The sequence below is a fragment of the Tenrec ecaudatus genome, chromosome 15 (genome assembly GCF_050624435.1).
Source record: "Tenrec ecaudatus isolate mTenEca1 chromosome 15, mTenEca1.hap1, whole genome shotgun sequence".
In the NCBI taxonomy this organism is placed as follows: domain Eukaryota; kingdom Metazoa; phylum Chordata; class Mammalia; order Afrosoricida; family Tenrecidae; genus Tenrec; species Tenrec ecaudatus.
The window spans coordinates 22,235,982-22,254,774 of NC_134544.1; the positions used below are offsets into that span (position 1 = coordinate 22,235,982).

Consider the following 18,793-nt stretch of genomic DNA (forward strand, 5'->3'; position numbering starts at 1 on the left):
CACGTTTATTGTGGCAGTAGATGTGCTAAGTTCCAGTTATTTCACAATATACAGTCCCTGCAGGCCAGGAGCTGGCAATCTAATAGTATGTCCAATAACTTGTACAATTTTTAAAACAGTCACTAGCAGGTAGGCTCCTGATAAGAAATTGAAAAACAAATCCAAGTTAGGCCAAGCCCAGGTCTGTGAAGGCTGACTGTGTGACATCTACATAAACTGTTAATGGTGTAAGCTTAAAATATTAGAATTAATTTTTTAAGTTGGAAGTTTATCCACATTCCACTTAACTATCCTATTAACTTTAATTCTTGAAATTATATTCTAAAGATTCTTTTGATAACTTTAAAAATCTATCTAGACTCATTGTTTTCTGCCATGCAGCCTGTGTGGCAACAGTTTCCTAGTGAGGATATAAAATGTAAATAAATATAAAGGAATTGATCAAATTTATTGGCTCAGTTCACAGACCAGAATAATTCTATTTCCACTTTGTTCCTACGCAGGTTAAGAGATATGGAGAACTACAAACAGATTCGGAGAAGAGTCCCAATAGTTATTAAAATTCTGGACTAGATTAGGTAATGTAAAACAGTCTATTCAGGGAAAAGGAGCTTAATGATTGACTTAAGCTTCTCAAATATACAAACACGGTGTCAATTAGCTGCTGTGGCTTGCTGGAGAACTAAGCAAAAAAGAAAATGCATTTATGCTTCCACAGAAATAAACTTCGGTGACAGCTAAGGAAGTATAGTTTGACAATTTAACTTAGAAATGGTTTATTGGGGTATTTGAAGGCGGCAGCACTTTGGAGAATTTTCTAAAGGATAGATTTAAATGTGTCGATTTTAAGAGTCTAATCTTTTCTATCATGACTTGCCCTAGAGTTCTGAACCTTTTTACATATATTAACTCACTTACTATGACAACCTGATGATACATAATTAAAAAGAAAATACACCAAACTCACTAAATAGATGCCAACTTTTTGTTATCCCCATGCTATAAATGTGGAAATGAGTCCTGGTGGCCTAGTGGGTTGCAAGTTGAGCTGCTAACCACAGAGTTCATAGTTCGAACCCACAGTCCCTCTGAGGAGGATTTCTGCTCCAGTCAAGATTGACAGCCTCAGAAACCAACAGGGGCAGTCCCAGTCTGTCTGACAGGAATGCTAGTTGTCTAGGGTCGCTCAGGGTCAGGATTGACTTGATGGCAGGAATCCAGTTGAGTTCTAGGTGTGGGCATTGAAATTCAGAGTTTAAGTGGTTTCGCAGTGGGTTAAGTGTTTGACTGCATGTGACCGATCTGCTCCAGAGACACTATAGCCTTGGAGACCCGGGTGTAGTTCCACCGTCTTGTGGGGTGGCTTTGAGTGTAAAGCAACTCCCTGGCACAAGGTGGCAGCAATGATGGTGGTTAGTTGCAAAGCCAAGATTTCACCCCAACTCTTTGCTGTCGCGTTCGGAGCAGAACCAGTACCTCAGCCGATTTTGTAGCTGTCACTGTGCCTGAGCTCTTCTGGTGCTCTCAGGTCAGTATGGACTGCTGACCAGGGGGTGGCCGCTGGAAAACGCCAGTGGCTCCACAAGAGAAAGTTGCCCTCGGAGAATTTCAGGCTTAGAAACACTAGGTTATGTTAGAAGTCTGCCTCCACACAGTTTGGTTTTCGGTTGTGCTTTTGGCTCCTTTTGTTTTTACTACAGTAGCTGCCCCTAGTAAGGGTTCAATTAAACGTCAAAAACCACATACACATAAAAATAGTTCCCGTGGAGTCCGCACTTCACTGTATTGATTTGAATTTGATCCTCTCTGAGGAGGTGATTTCTAAGCAATGACACCAATGGAAGGGGATTCAGTCACGGGAACATATTGAGAAAGAATGTTCCAAGCAGAAGGAACAGCAGGTACAAAGGCCACGAAGTAGGAAATTGCTCGGTTTCATGTGAGGGAGACTCAAGGAGGTGAATGGGAATGGAGCTTTGTTGTATGAGAAGAGTAAGTAGAAAGGGGTGTGTTTGAAGTGGAAGCCAGGGGTAGGTCATGTACACATACTGTCTCAGCTGCTCACTTTGAAAACATGAACCTCCAAGAAACACACAACAGATTGGAGTGGTTTGTAAGAGAAAAGGATAGTTAAGCTGTTCGAAAGAAAAGGGATTATCAAATGACTATCACGTGGCACATGGGATCAGACAGTGATGTGCATTATCGCACTTCCTCCTCACCGTGAGTCTGCAAGGGAGGGCCAACCTCAGTTGTGCCACATGAAGACCATGGGAAATCAGAAATACTAAATCGCTTATTTCACAAGATTGTTCAGTGGCCTGTGCTCTGTTATATTACAGTTTCTCATTTGAAAGACTATTGTTAAAGAAAGGTGTTCGCGTACACATGTACATTCACCACATATTTATTGCTCATTGCTATGGGCCAGACCTCTAGAGATAGCAGTGAAATGTAATATGCTATGGCATAATTTATTTTTGTATGATAACACTCTTACCGGTCATTTGGTTTTAAAACTTTGCAGGTGGATGGACTATAAAGCAGTAGCCCAGCAAACTGCTCAAGAAGTTTTAGATTACAGTCAAGACACAGCAGGCTGGAAAGTGGTGAAAACTTCAGTAAGAAAACATATAGGTTTCAAAGGTTTCTTAATGAAAGTAGTCAATGTGTTAAAAAAAATTAATCATTTCTTTTACAAACCACAATCCAGAAAAATGTATTGTTCTTTTGTATTGTTTTTCCATTTTAATTTCTTCTGTATCTCACAGCTAATTTATTTGTGGATTTTTATTCCTTTGAGAAAAATATAATTGTCTCCAAGAAGGCTTCTAAAATATTCAGTGGAAATATGTGAGTACAATTTCCTATTTACAAGCATTGTTTTAAATTTAACCCCACCCCCTCACTAACTGTGGCAACTTGTTTGATAATAGTCAGGAAATAGAAATTAACTATAAAGTCATTATATTGAAACATAATATTAATGAAAGAGGAATTATGTGCTGTCTACTTATTTATTTTCAAATCTGAATATAATTAAGGGGGTAAATCCTATGAAAAGCTAGATAAGTAAGCCAGGACAACAACAAAATTAAGTTTTGAAAAAACAACAAAATATGAACCTTTAAAAGTGAAGAATTATTATAAAAGCAATTATTTTCTTTCTAATGTAATATATATTATCTTTTAAATCCTACTTTTCCATTAAATGAAACACTCAAAAGGAAAACGTACTATCTCATTTTATTTCTCTTTTGGCTATGCAGAGGTATTTTTTTTTTCATTTTTATCACAATGTATCTGTACTTAGGGTCATGAATGAACAATTATCAACAGTTTATAAAGTAAGGAAATAAGGCTTCAGTAAAATTAGACTTCATGCTTATTTATACAGAAAAAGATTTGAACAATTTTTATGTTTGCCATAATAAGAATTATTATAATTCAGTATTGTAAGTAAAGGACACATATTTTTCCCAGTTAATAGTGGTACAATTAGGTCAAGAATTGGTGGTTATTAACATCTTTTTTTTCTTTTCTTTTTTTACATTTTATTAGGGGCTCATACAACTCTTATCACAATCCATACATATACATACATCAATTGTATAAAGCACATGTGCACATTCCCCGCCCCAATCATTCTCAAAGCATTTGCTCTCCACTTAAGCCCTTTGCATCAGGTCCTCTTTTTTTCCCCCCTCCCTCCCCGCTCCCCGCTCCCTCATGTGCCCTTGGTAATTTATACATTTGTTATTTTGCCTTATCTTGCCCTATCCGGAGTCTCCCTCCCCGCCTTCTCTGCCGTCCATCTCCCAGGGAGGAGGTCACATGTGGATCCTTGTAATCAGTTCCCCATTTCCAACCCACTCACCCTCCACTCTCCTAGCATCGCCCCTCACACCCTTGGTCCTGAAGGTATCATCCACCCTGGATTCCTTGTGCCTCCAGCTCCCCATATGCACCAGTGTACAACCTCTGCCCTATCCAGCCCTACAAGGTAGAATTCGGATCATGCATCCAGGATCTGGGGGAAAGCTGTGTTCTGCATCGGAACTACCTCGCACCCTGACTGACCCATCTCCTCTCCTAAACCCCTCTATGAGGGGATCTCCAGTGGCCGACACTTGAGCCTTGGGTCTCCACTCTGCTCTTCCCCCTTCATTCAATATGGTATATATATATATGTATATACACACACACACACACATATACATACACACACTCACATATACATATGTCTTTTTTTTTGTGCATGATGCCTTATACCTGGTCCCTTGGCACCTTGTGATCGCACTGGCTGGTGCGCTTCTTCCATGTGGGCTTTTTTGCTTCTGAGCTAGATGGCCACTTGTTCACCTTCAAACCTTTAAGACACCAGACACTATCTCTTTTGATAGCTGGGCACCATCCGTTTTCTTCGCCACATTTGCTTATGTACCCATTTGTCTTCAGCGATCCTATCATGGAGGTGTGCAGCCAATGATATGATTTTTTGTTCTTTGATGCCTGATAACTGATCCCTTCGGGACCACTCAATCATACAGGCTGGTGTGTTCTTCCATGTGGGCTTTGTTGCTTCTGAGCTAGATGGCCACTTGTTTATCTTCAAGCCTTTAAGACCCCAGTCACTATCTCTTTTGATAGCCTGGCACCATCAGCTTTCTTCACCACATTTACTTGTTCACCCTCTTTGGCTTCATCAGTTGTGTCGGGAGAGTGAGCATCATAGAGTGCCAATTTAATAAAAGAAAGTATTCATGCATTGAGGGAGTGCTTGAGTAGAGGCCCAAGATCCTACTGCCACCTTAATACTAAACCTATAAATGTAGACACTTAGATCTATTTCCCCATCCTCATATATATGTTTGCATGTACATGTATTTGTCTAGACCTCCATAAATGCCCCTAAACTCCCAGCTCCTTCCTCCATCTCCCTTGACTTTCCTCCTGCCCCACTACCATGCTCCATTACCACCTGGGCTACAGCTATAACTCTTCTCTACGCAACCTTACCCTTGATCATTCCCCACCAGGCCTGCCACTCCCCCCTTTCTACCATTTTGGGTCCCATGTTGTTCCCTTGTCCCTGTGTTTGTTAACACCACTTCCTTATCCCCCCCTCCCCCACCCCAAGTCCCCCCCCCCCGAACTGTCTGTCCCATTGTTTTTCCTCCAGATAGTTCATCCAGCCTGTCCTATTCAGACAGACCTGTGGAGACACTAGCATGCACGAAAACAAGACAGAGGAAAACAATGCAACAGTATACAACCAGACAACAAAACAACAAAAACAAACCACTGACAAAGAACAAAACAAAACACTTCACAAAAGAAAAGCTTGTAGTTCGTTCAAGGATCCTTTGCTGGCCCTTAGGAGCGTTTTCCAGTCCAGTCTGTTGGGGCACCACGCCCTGGCCCCAAAGTCCACTTTCAGCATTCCCTGGGGACCTTGCCACTCCATTCCCTTGCTGTTCTGCACTCCCCCAGTGCTTTGCCTCGGTGTGGTGGGATCAGGCCAGGTGCAATTCGCACACTGTCTCCGGTGCTGTCCCCTGTATCGCCCTTAGTCACTGAGGGGCATCATGTCTCATAGTAGGTCCAACAGAGGTATTTTTTCTCTATAAGTTAATGTGCAGGACATTTTGAAGATCCTGTTATTTCACTTAAAGGAATTCTGGTGGCATAGTAGTTACAAATTAGATTGCTAGCCTCAAGGTCAGCAGTTCGAAACCACCAACTGCTCTTCGGAGGCAGCTTTCTACTCTCATAGAGAGTTACAGTCTCAAAAACCTAGAAGGGCAGTTCTACTCCTAAATTATTTACTCTTTGGCCCTCTGTCAAAAAAGTGTGTCAATGCTTGCTCTAGTCCCCGTTATATCCTACATTAGTGCCATAGCAAATTGTATAACTATATAAACTTCTTATTGATTGCTGTTGGCCTATCATCAGTTTTTTCCAAAGTGTGTGATATTGATCCAGGGCATGGGCTGCAAAAGCAGATACCTGCACAATATCCTGGGCTTGAGTACAAACATTTCCAGGGGAGTACTGAGTAATTTAATTTTTCTGCAATGGGAGCAGTAGGCTGAAAATGTTTGGGGATCTACAGTTTATGAAAAATACAACAGACAAAATTTATGAATACATTTTAGAATAGTTATCAATAAAATGAAAGCAGTCCTTTAAAAAGACAATTGTAGTAACATTATTTATAAAGAATCTGTAGAAATAATTTTGAAATTATGCATCTTGATGGTTGCAATATACATTTAAATGAACTTGGCTGGTTCCAACTGATTATTAATACAAGCTGGAATATACATTTACCTTTTTGATGTTATCTTTGAGTTTTCTTTACTGTTATTTACTATAATAGCATACCTTGGTACTTCAATAGCATTCTATTTTCAAATTAGTGTGTCTTATTACATTTAAAATCTTCTTTACTTTGCTAACTACAGCTATCGTGTTGAAGGGACGATTCCGCAATCAACAAGTAAGCTATGTGAATTTCTCTACCCACCTGAACACAGAATTAAATGGGATAAATCGTTGAAAGTGCTCAATATGGTGCGCAGGATTGACTCGGTAATTTGTTGCTTTATGTTGTAGTTTTGCTGTATTGATATACTTTATGTTGTTTTTTATCCTATTGGTTGGCCTTTACTAAACTTATGTTATAAAGAGCATAGTGGTCTGGCAGGCTATATGTTGGGCTGCTAAACAGGTCAGCAAGTCAAAGCCACCAGCTGCTCTGAGGGAGGAAAATGAGGCTTTCTGCTCCTGTAAATATTTATAACCTTGGAAACCCAAAGGGGCCAGCTCCACCCTGTCCTATAGGGTCACTGAATCGAATGGACTCAATGGCAGTGGGCATGTTGTAGACACTTAGTATTTCATAGATACAAATGGAGTTAAAATCTTTAATAAAGACTTAAACACCTTGATTAATCAAGGACTCGATTTCAATTGGCTTATTTCATTTACATATGATTACCCCTTCCTATTCATTATAATTGAGGTAAAGATTAAAGAGACTGGTGGTGTAGTGGGTTATGCATTAGGCTGATAGCGACAAGGAAACCCATAGAGGCAGTTCTACTCTGTTCTATAGGGTGGCCGTGAGTTGGAATTGACTTGAAGGCAGGACGTTTTTTTCTGGTTTGGTTTGTTTGTTTTCTACTCTGTTCTATAGGGTGGCTGTGAGTTGGAATTGACTTGAAGGCAGGATGTTTTTCTGGTTTGGTTTTGTTTGTTTTTAGAGGTAAAGTTTTACAGAGCAGATCATCAGTTTTACATTCAACAATTCACACCTATTCTGATTCAACTCGTTCATTGCAATCCCCTCAATGGACTATCACTTACCCACATCCTCTGTTTCCTATGTCCATCCCTCCTCCTTTTCTAACCTCCTGTATTTGTCTTTGGACAATCTAAATGGTTGATTATTCTAACAAAAGGATAGGTCGTGTTCCAAACCAGAAGGGTGACTAAAGACCATACATACTCTATGGAGTGTGTTAGTCTCCTTCCAGCCAGTAAGTTTAGTCACTCTTAGGATTTTGGGGTTTGTTCCACATTTTTCCTCCCACTCCATTCAGGGCCTTCTAAAGTGACCCTTCTCAGAGCAGTTGGTAGTGGTAACTGGGCACCATCTAGTTCTTCTGTCTCAGGATCATGGAAACTGATGTTGGTGCTAACCACAAGGTCAGCAGTTTGAAACTACCAGCCATTCCGCAGGAAAAAGAGGAGACTTTTTACTCATCAACTGTTACAGTAGTAGAATCCCACCGGGCAATTCAACTTTGTCCTATAGGGTTATTATGAGTCTGAATCGACTTTATGACAGTACATTTGGTTTGCTTTGTGTTTTCGATCTGGTTGGCTAGAAACCAATACTTGTCTGCTCACAAGCTATTAAGCCTCTCGCCACCAAATTAGGATATAGAACATTGTCTTTGTGAATTCTGTTGTGCCAATTGACCTTGGTATCCTCCAAGACAATGGTGTTGACGGTTCAGACCCAATGATTGAGTCCCTCAAGCTGTATGGTTAGAGCTAAGAAGTTTGTATAATTCTGTCCCCTATGCATACTTTCTGAAATCTGGTCTACTCTCTTGGAGAGGTGTGATTTTATTGATAAAGGCTTCAACCCACAGATTATTTTTTTTAAGGATTAATCATGTCTTCTTGATGCCAGATCAAGTTAGCTTAATCATACATCATTAGGTAACAAAGACATTGCAGATTGTGGAGACTGAGGATGAAACAACAAGTTGTTTGGGTTTTGTTTTCTAAAGACTAAGGATGAAATATTAAATAACAGATCTTTCATTGTAGAAAACACTTTAAAGCACATCATCTCAGTTTAATAGAGGTGAAGAGAGAAATTTTTTTAAAAAGGAGAAAGGGAAAATACAAGAATTTGAAGACGGAGAAGTAAAAGGCAAGGGCAATGGGTAAGGATAAAACACTCAGTAGAAGGCAAAGGTAGTGTGCTTGTCACCTAATCTAGTGTCAGTTTAAGGATTAAGAATGGAGGGGTGGATTCTAGGCTGTCGATCTGGAGATAGCCAATGAGACTTCTGTGTGGGCATGGCCTTCTCCTGAGAATTCTGGGAAATCTGGTACTTCCTTCTTGGAGGCGGAAGACACCACTCTCTCTCTGCAACTCCCTGGGAGACATTGCAGAAGACAAGCCACATGGATGCAACCAGACCTCTGAAGCCACAGAGATGCTTAAAACACCACTGGATCCAAAGACTTTATACCCCCTGGCTTGTGATCGTCCTGCATTTGGCGTCATTGCATATGTTTCGTGAGTCTGAAGAGGGCTTTATAGATTCATATCAGACATATGGGCTAATATCGGACTTTAGGAACTTGCTCTGGACTGGGCTGGGATGTTATCTCCATGTTTAGTTGCTCTTATATATAAACCTCTTTCTTATACACATAAGTGTTTCCATGGATTTGTTGCTCTAGTCTACCCAGACTGACAGGCAGTCTGAAATTTTGCTCAAGAGAAGGAAAATAATGACATGAGAGAGGATGAACACTACAGGGTGGAAAGAAGTAGAAATAAGTGGATACGCAGTGCTGAGCTCTGGTGCTCTGCGCATTCTAGGCCTTCCATTCATTAACTTTTAAAACAAACAAAAGTTTGTTGCCATCAAGTCGATGCCAACTCACAGTGACTCTACAGGACAGGCTAGAACTACTCTTTCTGAGTTTACAAGGCCATAACTCTTTACAGGAGTAGAAAGCCCCAACTTTTTCCGGTGGAGCTGTGGCTGATTTCAAATTGCTGACCACAGGTTACCAGCCCAACATGTAACCAGTATACCACCAAAGCGCCTATTCGTGAACTTAGACCACTTAAATATAGAATCACCTGCTTGCAGTGGGGGTGGGGGTGGGAGGGGGAGAACATGAAAACCAATGCTCATCCCAAAATGTAATGTATCAAAACCTTTCTCCACTTCTGTTAGTGCTTATGTGTTCCCATTCCCCCACCCCCACCCACCTCGCCCTTACCAGTCTATCGGTGGGGATCTTGACTTTAGTCCCAACAACCCCCTCCTCACATAGAAGGATGCTTATGTTCTTTTTGACCAATTTGTTCATTCCCTAGATGCCCTTTTTAAGTCCTATCATGAACTATATTACTATCAGGTACTGGGGATATGTGAAACAAGACGATAGAAATGCCTGCTTTCACCAAGTTTAGATTCTAATCTAAACAACATAATATCAGGCAATCAGAATTAGGAAGGCCAGGAGTATGATCAGAATGTTGAATGTTAGGAAGGATGGTGAATTAGGCAAAGACTAGGAGTGCTAATTTATAAGTGGGTCACCTGGGAAGGCCTGTCTGAGGAGAGACGGAGGAGTCGAATCTCAAAGAACAAGCTCAAGCAAGGGAATGGAAATAGACCCGTAGGGGAGAGCAGAGCAGGCAGAAAGGAGAGAAGCTGGAGAGAGCTCGGCAATGTCTAATGAGCAGAAAAGCAAGGTGTGCAGGCGTTGAATATGAACAGCATGGCAAAGAGGGATGAGTGACAGGTGAAGTTGGGGAGGTCAGTTTGGGATCCAGTTCTCAAAGAGCCTCATTGCCATGGGGAGACACAGTCTGTTCACTGGGAAACCCTTGGAGGCTTCTAAGCAGAGGAAGGACTGGCTTGATTTAAACCATTTAGACAGCTGAATTAAAGAGTGGGAAATAATGAAATCAGCCAGACCAGTGAGGAGGCAATCACAGAAATCAACGTGAGAAATGACAGTGGCTTTGGCTAGGATGAAAGATACATTTTTGTGATAAACTCAACAGGGGCCGAGAAGAATCCAAGAGGCACCTTCTAAACAAGGATTGTGCTGGTAGCTACACAACAGAATAAACCTGCTAAAAAGACACTCATTGAACTGTAGACTTAAAATTAGTGAATGTATAGAGGGTAACTGGTAACTTAGTTAACTGCTTAAGGTGAATCCTAGGCTTTTGGCTAAACAAGTTTTTTAAGAAAGGTAATACATAGGAAGGATACAATAAAACGTTATGATTTTCACAAATGATTGCATCTGTCAAGTATCATATCTATCACTCAGTTATTTCATTTTCTTGGCTCCCCAAGCTTCATTCCACTCAAAAAAATGAACAAAAAGCAATGTCCTATATGCCTGCCATAACCTTGCCACCTATTTACAATTCCTGGAGCTTGATTTTACCACTTGTCAAACCAATTATGATCTAAGAGGGGAGACAAATATAGAAATTCCCAGGGAGGCAAGTCAGTGCCATCTTCTAGAGAGGACCTACAGTAACAAACCAACAAACAAAACCACGTTCATGACCCCAACGGGATTGGAACATTCAGTTGGAAACACTGGTCATCACAAATTAACACCCAAATATTGAACTGCTTCATTCATGATTATATGATACAAATATAATTAAACTAGCACGCCAAATATTTTTACAGCTGCTAAAAATCAGCTTTGATAATGGAATGAATGTAGGGCTGGGAGTTCAACAGACAACACCTTTAAAATAGGTTCAGAGACATTGTATGACTAATTTATGTACCATGACCAATGATATATGCCAGAGTAGTTGTTTTTTTCTTTCTTTTTTTTAATACTTTTATTGGGGCCTCTTCCATCTCATATCACAATCCATACATTCATCCAGTGCCAGAACTAGTTGTTGTTCTGATCTTCTGATTCCAAATTCTATGTCCTGTCTAACACACTAGTATCTCTGAGTAACAAATGAATTACTCTACCGCCCCATGAATATTTCTCTATTTTATCTCCAGGGATGTTAAATCAATGTATCCTCTATGGCATGATACATAACCAATGTAGAATAATAGAATTTGTTCTATTGGGAATCAGGCTAACTAGATCTAGTCCTGTATTTAGCTCTAGTTGTGACTGCAGTTTAATTAGACCTTGATTTCTAACTGTTAAAAATATTAGGTGTTCCCAGGGTTCCATCTTGATTCCTCATGCCTATAGGCCTAATGGTCCTTTAACGCTGAAAACACAAGATGGTTTGGTGACAAGGTCCTAAAATTTCGGATGTCTGCTTTTTCCAAGCAGTGATCAACTTTTCACAATAAAAATCTTCAGGGTGTAACATGGAGAAACTAAAATAACGGTCACCATCTTTATGTTTTGATTTGTTGCAGGACACATTTATATGTCACGCCATCACACAAAGCTTTGCTATGGGTTCAATCTCCCCCCGCGACTTCATCGACTTAGTTCACGTCAAGCACTATGAAGGGAATATAAAGATTATCAGTTGTAAGTTCAAATATTTCTGCCCATATTGCTATGTCATTAATAAGTTTTCCTCTTGAATCCATGGCTTGTAACAAAGGATATTGCAATAGCCCCCGCCCCCATGTCTTTATTAACAAAGTCCTGTGTCGTGCAGACCAGCCTGATGTGATGCACAGCTCCAGAGGTGGCTCGTGCATCTTACTCGTCAGATCATGTCACACCCTGGATTGGTGTAGCATATACCCAGCAGTGCTGAGCACACATAGACACTTGGAGGCTAAAACTTCAACTTGTACACTCCCAAGTCCCACAGAGACAAAATGAGGCTCTCAAGATAGAGTTTTAGATTTGAATTCTTTGAATGGGCACAGCCCGGAAGTACTGATGGAATTTTCATGAGATAGGTATTTATATAATATGCTCATAGTACTTTCTTTAAAAACTGGAGGTTCTGATATATTTCTAGTTCTTCCCACAATGTGTCACTGTGTAAAATAGACAGATGTATAACCATTTCCAAACTTGCATTATCCAGAGCACACCACCAAAGCACACCAGTTCATATCATAAGAATCTTTGGACTCAGACTACTTAAGAGAGCTCATGGTGAGTGGAGATTTGGTAGAACAGTGGCCTAATGCCATGCTTGTCTCCACAAATCCATTTAATCTTATAATTCCCATTTGTCCCTACTGTAAACTCTAAAGTAGGGACAATTCTGTTCATTTTTAATTTCCCAGCCAGATTTCTGTTCCTCTACTACGCCTATAATGTTTTGCAGCATGCATACTACTAAGAGTAATGTTTCCAATGTTCATATATATTTGATTATTTCATATATATATAATTCCACAGTTCAATGACATCAAGAAGAATTATACATTTGCTACCACAATCAGTTTCCAAATATTCTTTTCTACATGGCCTCCTTGACATCATCTCACTTCACCCCCTCTCCACCACTGAACCCACTTCCCCCTGAAACCTTTATTCTACTGCTGTCTCTACAGGCTCATCAATGCTGAGTTTCATATATATATATATATATATATATACATATATATATATATATACATACATATAACAATTTCAAGAAGGTTGCTCCATTGACATGACCCCTCTGAGACACATCCTAATATGGACATGTAAACACCAAACCAAACAATACAAACCAAAGATAGAGACAATGTAGGAAACCAGATCAGGTCCAGCCTGCATTGTAGGGCGATCTACTGACAGAGTTTTAAGAGTTCAAGTCAGATTTATGCCTTTAATCTTTGATACTCCTCTCTCCAAAGCTCTCTGTTTAGTTTCCATTGTCCTCCCATCCCTCAATTGTAGATAGTGGGTGTTCTCCATAGACTTCTTTCCTATGTAATTCCACAAATGAATCTTGGGCTCCCACTGTCAACCATCGCCTTCTGTACCCCATTGGGTTCTTGCAATTCTGTGTGATGAGATTAAACTATGGAAAGATTATCATAGATGTATTTCCATTTTTAGTGAGGGCACATAAAAAGTTGTTCACTGACTACCATACAAAAAAACAGGCAGTATTGTAAATCTATTAATTTCCATATTTTAAAAGTAGGCCATCTGTATCTCATTATTAGTAGTCAAAGAAGGTTTTAAAAAAAGTAACAAGAGGTTAAAAACTACTGAATTTGTTGTAAGTGATTTCCTTGAAATGAATTTTTGATGACTACTGAGTTTTCTTAATGCTTCTTGCTTTCTTTTTAGTTTATTATGTACCTTACACATACCTTGCTAATAATATTAATAAATCTAAATAAAAATTATTGCATGCATTATCTCACTATAGAGAAAGCCAACAGTTACAGAAATTAGGCACTTAAGAAATGAAGACACATGGCTAATAAATCACTGAGCAGAATTAAAACTCAAGTCTTTTTGATATTCCAAAATCTGTGGTAATTACCACATTCTGTGTCAGTGGACCCTGACTGTCTGTGGAAAATAACAAATTTTCTTTTAGTTGAGACTAACATAATCTCCATTTTAAAACACAGAAAAAGAAAGTGTTCTTTTAAATACCGCCTCTGTCCCTACCACATTGTCAAACCAACATAACTGACCCTGTTCAGAGGGTGATGCAGAACAACTAGCTGAATGTGCGAAATTCATTCAGCCACATTGGTCTCTAAGGTATCCTTTAATATGGTGGTCCCCAAAGAACAGATGTGTTTATTTTGAAATCGTGCAAGAAAAGCCATCTTCCCTGACAAGAGCACATCTCAATTGCACAGAATGAACAAATATTTATTTTTTTCCACTTTTAGAAATGGTATGTATAAGCTTATCTTAAAATTAACAGTCAAAACACCTCCCACTAGTCACACAGTATTCAAATATCATGCCATATAGTTCTTAAAGCAAACGCTACTGATTTTTAATTTTATATTGAGGTTAGTCAGAGACTTAACAAGGGAAGAGGAGAGTACTTCTATCTTTGTTGACAGATAAGCACTTTCAATATTTTAAAGACACAAAGTCTGTCATCCTACTCTACTAGAAGTCTCTGTGGTTTCTTCTTGTGCTTTAAATCTCAGAATTAAGTAAAGTGTAACATTTTTTTCTGTTATAGAAAAATAACAAATCTCAAAAAAAACCTTTTTTTTAATTCATAGAAAAATACAATGAAAAGATGATGGAATTTCACACACACACACAAGAAGTAACAGCATCTTTTGGTTTAGAAATTCCAGCACAAAACATTTTGAATGGCCAATAGTTCCAACTGGCATTTTCTCCCTTTCTGCCTCCATGATATTCCTATGCACAAACATGCATGCACATGTATACAGCTGTTAATGCTGACAACAGGTAGGTTCAGGTAAATGAGCGATCGTTGTTTAAAATGACACCACTAGCATTAGAGGTTTCCAATATTGTGGAAAAAATTTCATTTTACATTTTTCAATCTCTTAGCTAACAGTGTGGATCTTCCAGAATACCCCCCATCTTCAAATTATATCCGTGGTTATAACCATCCATCTGGCTATGTCTGCACGCCTCTGCCAGAGTGAGTGTCTTTGTTTCATTTGAATCGTTTCTAGTACACCTGTTGATTTGTCCACTAAAGAGTTCCTGGCTCATCAGCTGAAATAGCATATGTGCCAGCATATTCTGTTGGAAGAATATTTGCCTTTAACATGCTGTTTTTAAAATTAATCTCTTTTAGTGGTTTTTATATTAAATATAATCAGAATGGTTATTCCCTTAAAGTATAATTCGAGGTTACTGGAATATTCTCCATCTTAGCTAATCATTTGCTGCTGATACTTTGTGGTCCTCCATTAAAGTCACTTCTGTGAATTATTAAGGAAGTTTGCTGAATTAAAAATAACGTTTCCCTTGAATTATGACATATCTACACTTATCAGTGAATGGATTCTTTGTCTGCTGCTGAGCCTTGGTGGCATAGTGGTTATACATTGGACTACAATCTTCAAGATTAGCAGTTCAAAACCACCAGCCACTCTCTGGGAGCAAAACAAGGCATTCTACTCTCAGAAAGAATTACAGTCTTGAAAACTCATAGGGGCAATTCTGCCCTGCCCATCTCGGGTCTCTGTGAGTCAGCGTCAACTTGATGGCAGTGAGTCAGTCTCCCGCTAGCCACATAGAAAACTTTAAAAAACATTATTATCTGTAATGATGATATTTTCTAGTAAATATTAGAAACCTTTTGTTCAGCATATAAAGATAGCACTAGTAGATTCTTGAAGATCATATAAAATGCTAGTAAGCATTCTGAGTCCAGCCATTGGAAGTTCTATATTAAAGTTAGCGTTAGACAGAAATGAAGAACATGTTCGACATATCTGAAGCTCAAAAACTGAAGGAAAAAGTTTCAAGCCTCAAGTTGCAACATTTAAAGATTCTTTGGGCAAAATAATGAATGATACAGGAAGTATCAAAAGAAGGTGGAAAGAGTTCAGAGACATTGTACCAAAAAGAATTGGCTGACATTCAACCATATGGAGAAGTAGCATGTGATCAAGAACTAATGGTACTGAAGGAAGACATTCAAACAACACTGAAGGCATTAAAGGAAAACAAGTTTCTAGGAATTCTGGAATACCAAGGAAATGTTTCAACAAGTTGATGAAGTACTGGAAGCACTCATTTATCTAGGCCAAGAAATTTGGCAAACAAACTACCTGGCCAACCAATTGGAAGAGATGCATATTTGTGCTTATTCCCAAGAAAGGTGACCCAACAGTATGTGGAAATTATAGAACAATATCATTAATAACACATACAAGTAAAATGTTGTGGAAGATAATTGAACATCAGTTGCAGCAATAGATCAGCAAGGAGATCCCAGAAATTCAAGTGGGATTCAGAAAAGAGCATGGCACAAGGGACGTCATGGCACATGAAGTTAGACGGATCTTGGCTGATAGATGATTGGAAGAATGGATTTTGCAAACAATCAAAGCCCAGTTTTGCTATTCCCTATGTGAGGAGCCATGGTAGCGTATTGGCAACCTAACACTTAAACCAGTGTGCCACCAGGGCTCCTTACATAGGTAGAGAAATCAGACATATTGCTAACTGTTGCACTCATGTCATTGATCTGTGGACATAGATGACTGGCTAAGAAAACAAGATCATATTCAACATTAAGTCTACTCCTGCTTTTCATTTTTATAGATAGAAACTGAGAAACTCTGTTCACATAATTAATGAGTTAAAATTGCAGGAGGATAATGTTATCAATATTATTCAATCCCTTGAATTGCTATTGAAAATATATATACAGGTCTATCATAAAAAATTACTTGTAATCATCTATCAGCTGACAACTCCATTAGATCCTTCAATTTTGTTGAAAGCCAAGAACTGAAAAGGTTGAGTTTTAAAAGGGCTATTTTCCTTCATTTGTTCATTTTCTCAACTCACTTCCAACAGATCAACTTTTCCCTTTAAACCTCAAAGATTTTTATATGCCAGGATAAGGCACAAGGGGGCTATGCAGAGAGGAAGACAGGTATGTCTTTGTTCCATAATGCGAGAAAAATGACTGTGCACAGTCTGGTGGGAAAGAAAAGAAACAGCTCCACCTCCATCGGAGTCATCTGTACAGATTCCTGCAAGGACAAGGAACGTATATGTATGTTGAGAACTGGGAAATGCATTCATCCTTTCCTACTCCTTGAAGTTTGATATTTCATAGTATTTTCATAATGACTAGGCTAGACCATAAAAGGTTACAATCTTCTTGGAGGGGAACTTGGAAATACTATTTCAAAATGATAAAGGTACAAAACCAAGCATATTGTGGTCAGTATTTGGGGAAGTGTGAATGAATACATTACAAGGAATTTTTCTTGCAAGTTGATTTACAGTAGCTAAAAGTGAGAAATGGTAAGGGAATAGTTCCAGAGAACATGAAGTACTGTATGCAGCCATAAAAAATTAAGCAGATCTGTACCTATCAACAAAGAGGAAAGTTTATAGATATATCTCATTGTTATTAAAATATCTATATGTATACTGTGGAGAATACAAGTGTGTATTTATACATATGCACATATGTATGCTACCTTACACATAGCCAACAATCTGACAATGCAATCAAATCTATGAACTGTGATTTTCACTAGGGGGCGCAATAAAGGAATAAGGAAATGAAAAATCATCTACAGTCACAAAATTTCTGAGTCGCTTAACTTGTTGTAATATGTATATATTACTTTTACGGAGCTCTGGTGGGGTAGTAGGTTTTAAGCTGAAACCACCAGCCAATCTTCAGGAGAAAGAGTAGGCTTTTTATTCTGATAAAAAGTTAGTGTTGGAAACCCGCAGGAGCAGCTCTCCCCTCTCCTATAGAGTTGCTATTAATCAGAACCAACTAGATAGCAGTGAGTTTCGAATTGGTTTTTTTTTTTGGGGGGGGGTCTTTCCGATTTAATTTGAAAATTTAGTAAAATTACCAAAAAGGAAAAACTGCCTAAAACTAAAGAATTTAAGATACATTCTGACTACTTCAATGTTTTTCTATAAACATTTCCCTTAGGAGGTTGTGGCTACAAATCATTCTACCTTAAAAATTAATTTTCCCTTTCTTTAGATAACTACTTACCCTATGTTATACATTGTGATGGGAACTAGTTGTGCATATAAAAGTCTTGCTTCCTCTAAATTATAAATTCAATAGGTTAATTTAAGAATTATCTTTTTTTAACACTTCCTTTGCTTCCAGGAACCCAGGATATTCCAAACTAGTGGTGTTTGTCCAGACAGATATGAAAGGAAAATTGCCCCCGTCATTGATTGAAGCTACCATGCCTTCTAATTTAATAAGCTTTGTCTACCATGCAAAAGATGGGATTAAGGCTTTCAGAAATTCAAGAGAGAGTTCATACCACCGTAAGAATCATTCGTCACTGCGACAGAAGAAATGAGGCCATTCTTCTATAAAATCAGGTGTAGCAGTAACGGTACTTTACTTCTAAGTCCACTTGCATAAATACTGACAAACTCTTCTAGGCATAATTCTTATACAAATGACAGAAGGGACTTTGTGAGAATGTGAACATAGTTGTATAAGAGAATAGTAATAAATAACACTTTTTAAGTCTCAGAGAAGAATGATGCCAAATTCCAATTGTACTTAATATTTCTGTTACTATTTCCCTCTTGCTCTATCTCTCTCTCTAGAAGATGCTCTGACTAGGAAAAAGAGCAGATGCAGTCAGACAGCCATTGTTAAAGATTGAAAAACACTATCAATTGTTTTCCACTTCACTTACTGCTTCAGTTGAGAAGGTGGGAAACACAAAAACTGGAAAGATTTCCAATAGAATTCATGACTAATGACATTTAGACTTTACAATTAAGTAAGCCATGAATGGACTTCTGGATCTAACCAAGAGGTAATAGCCCCATCCCTCCCAAGTCCCCTTCCTCATAACTGGAATCTCTGGACCATAACACACAAACAAGTTCAGGAAGACTCAGAGGTAAGGGA

The 18,793-nt window shown here is 38.8% G+C and overlaps 1 protein-coding gene across 1 annotated transcript; it reads left to right on the forward strand.

Annotated features, from left to right (window-relative positions):
- The first annotated feature begins 2,531 nt into the window (after window positions 1–2,531).
- STARD6 (StAR related lipid transfer domain containing 6) lies at window positions 2,532–18,290 on the forward strand. Its single transcript, XM_075533020.1, has 6 exons — window positions 2,532–2,621; window positions 2,804–2,853; window positions 6,468–6,594; window positions 11,697–11,814; window positions 14,743–14,836; window positions 18,026–18,290. Exons 1-6 carry the CDS (start codon window positions 2,532–2,534, stop codon window positions 18,225–18,227), a joined length of 681 nt encoding a protein of 226 aa, XP_075389135.1. The 3' UTR covers window positions 18,228–18,290.
- Window positions 18,291–18,793: the final 503 nt, after the last annotated feature.